The 8,077-nt window shown below is 44.6% G+C and overlaps 1 protein-coding gene across 1 annotated transcript; it reads left to right on the forward strand.

Annotated features, from left to right (window-relative positions):
- Window positions 1-3,612: 3,612 nt before the first annotated feature.
- Window positions 3,613-7,840, forward strand: LOC141539071 (putative serine protease 45). The gene is made up of 5 exons (XM_074261360.1): window positions 3,613-3,813; window positions 4,591-4,759; window positions 5,119-5,384; window positions 6,099-6,262; window positions 7,509-7,840. Exons 1-5 carry the CDS (start codon window positions 3,651-3,653, stop codon window positions 7,746-7,748), a joined length of 1,002 nt encoding a protein of 333 aa, XP_074117461.1. The 5' UTR covers window positions 3,613-3,650; the 3' UTR covers window positions 7,749-7,840.
- The last annotated feature ends 237 nt before the right edge of the window (window positions 7,841-8,077 follow it).

Genomic DNA, 8,077 nt, shown 5'->3' on the forward strand with positions numbered 1-8,077 from the left:
GAAACCACTAGTGTTCCAACTTGCCCATAACATTAGTTTTTGAACTGATTGTACTAGTGATAAGTTCTTGGATTCCATTCTGTCACACTATGATTCTTCACTGCTTAAAATTGTCTCTTCTGTGTGAGAATAAAATTATCTCTTTCTACCTCATTCACATTTGTATACTGGACTACTTTTTTCTTCTCTCTCTTTTCCTCCAATTACTAGGGAGACCCCCTTAAACTAAAGCCAAAAGTAAAATGTCCTCAGAGTAGCTAGAACAGCTCACACTATATTCCACAATAAGCTCCAATTGGATACATCACTTAGATATAAAAAGACATAAATAAATTAGAAAAGTAAGGAAGAAAATCAGTTATGAATAGGGGCTGAGTTAATAAACAAACAAAAATTGGAGGAACAGTTAAGTAATGCAATGAATAGAGCAGCAGTTCTGAAATCAGGAAGACTGGAGTTCAAACCTAGCCTCAGACACCCAACTTAGTAGTTATGTGATTCTGGACAAATCATTTAATTCTGGTTGCAGAAAGAGAGACAGAGACAAGACACAGACACAGACACAGATACAGAGACAGACAGAGACAGAGAGGAGGAGGAGGAGGAGGAGGAGGAGGAGGAGGAGGAGGAGGAGGAGGAGGAGGAGGAGGAGGAGGAAGAGTCATAGAAAAAAATGGACAACTTTGATAACATGAAATTTAAAAGGTTTGTACAATCAAAATGAATGTAGTTGAAATGAGAAAGGAAAACTAGACATAGACAAACATATACAATACACTAAGATAAGTCCCAAATAAATAATTTAGAGACAAAGAATATTGTCATAAACAAATTGAGGGAATGTGTGAGAAATAACCTTTCAGATCTATGGATAGTGACCAAGCAAGAAATAGAGAAGTTCTCAGGGGGTAAAATGGATAATGTTTATTTCATAAAATTAAAGAGAGGTTTTTTTTTGCATAAACAAAACCAATGCAGAAAAAATTAGAAGAAAATCAGGAAACTTGAGGAAAATTTGCAGAAAATTTCTCTAATAAAGGTCTCATTTCTCAATTATATATAGAATTGAGGCAAATTTGTGAAAAGAGTCATTCCCCAATTTATAAATAGTCAAAACAATATAAACAGGGATTTTCAGAGAAAGAAATCAAAACTACCAATAGTTATAATTTAAAATGCTCTAAATCACTAATAATTAGAGAAGTACAAATGCCATCTTATACCTGCAAGATTAGCTAAGAAAACAGAAAAGAAAAATGACAAAGCAGAAGAGAACATAGGAAAACTGATACACTAATGCACTGTTGGTAAAGCTATGAAGTATTCCAAGCATTCTGGAGAACATTATAAAACTAGGGTTATAAAATAATTAATAGCAATTCTTTTTATAGTAGCATAGAACTGGAAATTAAGGGGAATGGCTGAATTGTGGCATATAAATGGAATGAAATACTATTGGGCTATATGAAATAATAAAGGGGATTGTTTCAGAAAAACTTGAGGAAACATATGAACTGATGCAAAAATGAAGTAATGGTGGCTGGATGGAGCAGCAGCCAAAGCACAAGATTAGGAATGAGGAAAACTCCAGCTTTCTGAGTCCACATCTGGCCTCAGACACACCACTGTGTAATGCTGGGCAAGTCACTTAACACTGTTTGCTTCAGTTTTCTCATCTGTATATTGACTGGGAAAAGGGAATGGTAACACACTCCAAAATCTTTGCCAAGAAAACCCCAAATGAGGTCACAGAGATTTGGACAAGACTGAAACAAATGAACAAAAACAATAACAAAGTAAAGTGAGCAAGAGAAAAATTTACACAATAATAGCAATATCATAAAGAAAATCAATTGTGAAAGACTTTGTAATTTTGAACAGTACAATGATCTACCACGTCTCTAAAAGACTCATGATATAAAATTCTATCCACCTCCAGATGGGCTCATAGTACATGTTGAAGCATATTTTTTCTTTTTTCTTTTCATATGGCTAACACAGAAATATGTCTTGCATGACTATATATGTATAATAGGTATCATATTTCTTGCCTTCTCAATAGATGGAGGAAAGGATAGAGGGAAGGAAAGAATGTGGAACTAAAAATAAACATCAAATTCAAATTTAATAAAAATAATAAATAATGAGAGAAAATGATTTGCAACAAGTTTTTGTGATTCTATAATAAGCAACTGACTCAAATATAGAAGAATGGTAACGATTGCATAGTAGTTAAGTGGTCAAAGCATAGATGTACATACAGGTAGCTCTTAAAGGAAGAAATTCAAGTTCTCAACAACCATAAGAAATTAATTCTCCCTGTCACCGATAATTAGGGAAGTACAAATGAAAATAACTCTGAAATTCCCATTCACACACCCATCAGATTGGCAAAGATAATTTTAAAAATTGTTGACTAGACTGGAGGAAGACAGAAACAATGGTGCTTTGTTGGTGAATCTGTGAGTTGATTCTGCAAAGCAATTCCTATGTCCCTAAAGTCATTCAAATGAACCTTTGATTTAGCAGTGCTACTAGTACTAGGCTTAAACCCCAAGGAAATCAAAGAAACAAGAAAAATGTTCCACCTTTTAAAAATAATTATAGCAACTATTTTAAATATCAAAGAATTGTAAATAAAGGACATGTTCATCAATTAAGAGATAGTCAAACAATTTATGACATGTGAGTGTAATAGAATAACACTCCTTGTTAAGAAGAAATAAACAAACAAAAAAATCATTTCAGGGATACCTGGGACAACTTGCATGAAGTGAACGGAACCAGGAGAACAATTTATATACTAACAATGACAATAGTATCTGTAAAGTCTTAAAAACTCTGATCAATGCAATGACCAATTGTAATTTCGGAGGATGGATGATGAAGCAGACTTACACACCTTCTGCTCACCAGATGATGGATTCAAGGTGCCCAATGAGGCACATCATCCATTTTTGCAATTAGCAAATGTGTTATTTGTTTGCTTTAATATAAGACATATGAACAGGAAATCCCCCCAGGTGAATAAATTTCCTCTAAGCAGCAGATCGTTGTCCTCTCTATGAATTACAGTCTTAGAAAGTGGCCTGGAACATTGAGAAATTAGTCCCCCCTAAGTCCCCCAGCACTGGAGGCTCTGCAGAGAGGGGACTACGAAGTCCCTCCAGCACTAGGGGGCTCTGTAGAGAGGGGACCACGAGGTCCCCCCCAGCACTAGGGGGCTCTGCAGAGAGGGGACTACGAAGTCCCTCCAGCACTAGGGGGCTCTGTAGAAAGGGGACTACGAAGTTCCCCCCCAGCACTAGAGGGCTCTGTAGAAAGGGGACCACGAGGTTCCCCCAGCACTAGGGGGCTCTGCAGAGAGGGGACTACGAAGTCCCTCCACCACTAGGGGGCTCTGCAGAGAGGGGACTACGAAGTTCCCCCCCAGCACTAGGGGGCTCTGCAGAGAGGGGACTACGAAGTTCCCCCCCAGCACTAGGGGGCTCTGTAGAAAAGGGACTACGAAGTTCCCCCCCAGCACTAGGGGGCTCTGCAGAGAGGGGACCACGAGGTTCTAGGGGGCTCTGCAGTGGAAGAGGGCAGGAAGACTCTGGGGTCTTAAGGAGAGCCTTGGAGGAGGGACCTTGGGAACAGTCCGATGAGTTATGGCTCCTGGGCCTTTCTGGAAGGCTCCCCGCGGTGTCCCCTGCCCGAGGGGCACAGGGTTGTGGGCGCTGCCGCTGCGGGTGGGGAGACCGCTTCCTCCAGCTCCCTCTGGGCCTCTGCTGCCTCTCCTGCTGCTGCTACTCGTGCCGGGCTGTGCACCTGGTGAGAGTCCCCCTCCCCATATTCAGAGGAATCCTCTGGGGTTTATGGGATGGGGAAAGCAGCATTTATTAAGTCTCCACTGCTGGCCAGAGCTTTATAAATAGTGCATCGTTCGGGACCCTGAGGCGCATTGTTGGGGACGGGCATCACGGGGCAAAGCAGAGCTGACTCTGGGAGAGATGGGGGAGGTGAATCTGGAGTGGGGGGGGGGGGTCCTCGGGGCAGTTGGGAAACGGCTCGATGGAGGGAGGAAGGAGAGAGGGAGGGGACCGCTGCATCCAGGAAGGGGAAGACGGGGCACACAGCCCAAAAAAATGCAGGCTATTCCTTGCTGCTTTTCATTCAATGTTTCCCTCTCTCCCCGTTACCCATTTAATACCTGCCGGACGCAGAGAGCGCTCTGTCCCCTCAGTTCTCACGGACTTGCGCCCCCTGGGTGGGGCTCTGGGAGAGAACCTGTCGGGAGGCCCCTGAACCTCACGAAGGAGTCAGGGAAGGAAGAGGAGAGATAGGGTCCCTGCCCCCCCGTGGTCCTGTTCACGGAGTCCCAGCCCCCCGCATGTCAGACAGCGCACGGAAACACTGACAGGTGCCGGCTGGAGGACCCCGGCCCGGGAAGCAGAAGTCCGGGCGCCAGAGCCATCCCTCCGCTTCCCGCCACGGTCCTCGGGCGGGGGCTTGGGTGAGCTCTAACAGGCCGTCTCACACCTCCGCTCTTGCATCCCTTTAATCTCTCAATCTGTCTCTGTCCGCCCGCCTCTCTCCCCTCCGTCCTAGGCCCGCCTTGCGGCCACCGCCACCCGTTTAGGAAAATCATTTCCGGACAGAATGCCCCGCTCCATAAGTGGCCTTGGCAGGTGAGCCTGCAAGTGTACGACTCGCACTTGTGCGGAGGATCCCTCATTACCACGGAGTGGGTGCTGACGGCGGCGCACTGCATCTTGTGGTGAGTTTGCCCCTTGCCGGACCTTGCGGACGGAAAACAGGGAGCGCTAAATCCCGCCCCCCGGCGAACCCTAGTGCTGGTCCAAGCGATGCGCTTCGTCAGAGGGTCCCTTCGTGGAGGGCACGAAGAGTTACTGTTGGGCCCGCCTCGGAGCCCGAGCCTGCCTCGACCCTAGCCTTTGGAAAGGGCTATCTCTGGAGTGTTCGGGCAGCATCTGTGTGACGGGGATGAGGGAAGGTGGAGCTGAGGGTCCGCGTGGACTCTCGGGAGGAGGGCTCCAGGTGCTGCGCCCACACTCGAAGGAAGTTACCCCCGTTTGTGGATGTCACTGGGGTTGTGATGTTTTCTCTTTCTCGCAGGAATTTTGATTATACTGTGAAGCTTGGAGATGTGTTCTTCTTCAACGTCGGGAGTGGTACCTTCGTCAGTGTCAGGGACATCCTCATCCATCCCTCTTACTCAGAGCTCATTTCCCTCCAGAATGACCTTGCCCTTGTCCGTCTGAACTCTTCTGTGAACCTCAGCCGGACAATTCAGCCTGTCTGCCTCCCTGACAGCAAATTTTATGTGAAGAATGGGACCCGCTGCTGGGTGACAGGATGGGGCAGGACTAAAGACCAGAGGGGTGAGAGGGGACAGTGTGTTTGTGGGTCTTCCCAATACAGAGCAAGAGTTGACTTTTTCTGCTAAGTCTACACGATTGCAGCTCCGAGGCAGCAGGAGCTCTCTGGCTGCCTTAAGCAAATCTCCCGGTAATGAAAGAGGTCAAGCAGAATCTAGAAGGCCATCATCATGAATGATGTAAAAAGAATTCCTGTTCTAGTCGGAGATAGGGCTAAATCCTTTATCACTTGGAGATTGTAATCTCAAGTATTCTGACCTTGGATATATACCAGATGAGTAACTGACAGAATGATAGTAACTCAGGGGGAAAACTTACCGTACTCTGGAAAGGACAGAGAAGGCTTTTTGAAAAGTAGTGAATAATGCAAGGGATTATAATTATTCTAAGCAGTGAATCCCCCCATCTGTGCCCACAGAGTACCCTTCTGTGGCCTTTCTCCTCTTCATATACCTACCTACTTCTCATCCTGCTTTCCCTTCCAGACTTCATAACTGATCCCTGCAGCTGAGGGAGACCAAGACTTAGCATTCTGAACCATTGTTGGGTGGAGGCTTTGCTTTTGTAGTGAGCTCGACTTTTGGAGATGGGTTGAAGCAAGAGCAGGGGGTGAGTGGTTCCCAGGGTGGTACATGCTTTGAAGAGCAGAAGGTATAGAGGAATGATAATCCTGTGTCTGTATTATAGCCCATTAACCCCCAGCATCCCTGCCCACAGATGATTCCTACCCTTATGTGCTCCAGGAAGCAGATGTATTCATCCTTGAAAGATACTATTGCCACAAAATTTTGAAGAAACACTTGTTTTTCTCAATGCTTATACCCTATATCAATGAAAAGATGCTCTGTGCCTTTCATCCAAAAGGAAAAGATGCCTGCCAGGTTAGTTCCTCCCATCCTTCTTCACCCTCCCTACCTGTAACCATGTGTTCTGAATATTGGCAACAAATGACAGGACTGCCTGGGAAACCAGCCTTTTGAAAAATTTGCTGACTCAATGATTCCTAATTGAGATTCATGAAATTTTTTGTTGATATTTTGATAAATGGATTTTGTTGTAACTGGTTTCCTTTGTAATCTAATATGTTTTGTTTTCTGATTTTAAAAACATTCCGGAAAAGGAATCCATTAGGCTTCATCAGTCTGTCAGAGAGGTCCATGACAAAAAAAAAGTGATTAATAGTAGAAGATGAAGGATCAGTTATCCACAGAGAAAGGTCACTGCTACATGGCCATTGGGAAGTTAGATCTAGACAGTGGAAAAGAAAGGGAGAGAGATGAAAAAGTCCAAGGCCAAAATCCATGGAGAGGAGCAACCAAGCACAAATGGGGTCCAAAGAGATAAGATTCTGAAAAAAGCAGACAGAGCTAGCCAGAGGAAACAAGATCATAGTGAAGAATTGGAAAAGGAGTTTAAGAATCTAGTATCAATAATTCCACCAAAGGCCAATTAGGTTGTTGTGAGACAAAGTATCTCTCCAAAGCCCACTAAAAAGGTGTGATGCCCTCCTCAGCTTCCTTATCTTCGAAATGAAGGAGTTGGATCCAATGGTCTCTGTGGTCCTTTTCACCTGATGTTCTAAATCTGAGCAAATGTATAGACCCATAATGGAATGAAAAGGCTCTTTCTCTTTTTTGCCTCTACATAAACTCAGGCTACGCTCCCTAGGTTGATGACTCTTTGCTTCCTGGAAAAAACCTGGCAAAAAGAATCATTGTGCTAGAAAGATTAAGGATTTCATCAGATTCTCCTTTTAAGTGCCTGTGATGTGTGTCCTGGGAGGAGGGCCTGCTCAGATCAAGAAATCAGCTTCTGGCAGGCACAAACCTGTGGCCAGACAGAGAATAGGATAGTGAAGAGAAATTGGGGAAAGATGAGACAGGGAGCCATGATGGGATTGGAATGGTCTCAGGGGCTGTGGCAAAAGTAGGAAATAATCCTTTTTTTATATGTAAGCAAATTGAGATGTGGTGTGAGAAGTGCCATCTCCTATAGAACCACTTCTGTGGTTGTTCAGTCTTTTGGTAGGTGACCCCTTTGTGATTCCCAGATCAATAAAATCTCACTCAGCCATACTCCACTCTCCAAGTTGTAGTTTCTACTCTAAATACCTCTCTCTTTCTCTAGGGGGACTCTGGGGGACCCCTTGTTTGTGAAGTCGGACACCATACCTGGGTGCAGGTGGGAATAGTGAGCTGGGGAATTGGCTGTGGAAAATTGGGAATGCCTGGAGTGTATACCAGAGTCAGTTCATTCTCCAAATGGATCATCAAAACCATAAACAAACAAAGGTCTTCCTGTGGGGCCTCTTCCTACACCCTGTTTGTGTCTCTGCTGCTGCCCTTGTACTTCCTGATAACGATGTGACAGACACTCAGCTCCCCTTCTGCCTTTTTGCAAACCTTCTTCAACTCTTACTGCTTCCTCCAAGGACTTCTAATGAACCAATTACTGTATGGAAAGCACATGGCAAACCTTAAAACCAAATATAAATTTGTTACTACTGTTGATTGTGGTAATTGTTTTTATTATGATTTTCTCATCAGGGAGGCAATGGGATCCGGAGCTTGGTCTTTGGCCACAGGAGACAACCAGTGTCGCACAACCAAGAGAGGCAGAACTTCTGGTCTCACAGGGTCCTGAGGCCCTCCATCCTCCACCTGTAATCTTTTCCCCTAGGAGCCTTCAGCTGTATG

This window comes from Sminthopsis crassicaudata, chromosome 1, assembly GCF_048593235.1.
Source record: "Sminthopsis crassicaudata isolate SCR6 chromosome 1, ASM4859323v1, whole genome shotgun sequence".
NCBI classification, from domain to species: domain Eukaryota; kingdom Metazoa; phylum Chordata; class Mammalia; order Dasyuromorphia; family Dasyuridae; genus Sminthopsis; species Sminthopsis crassicaudata.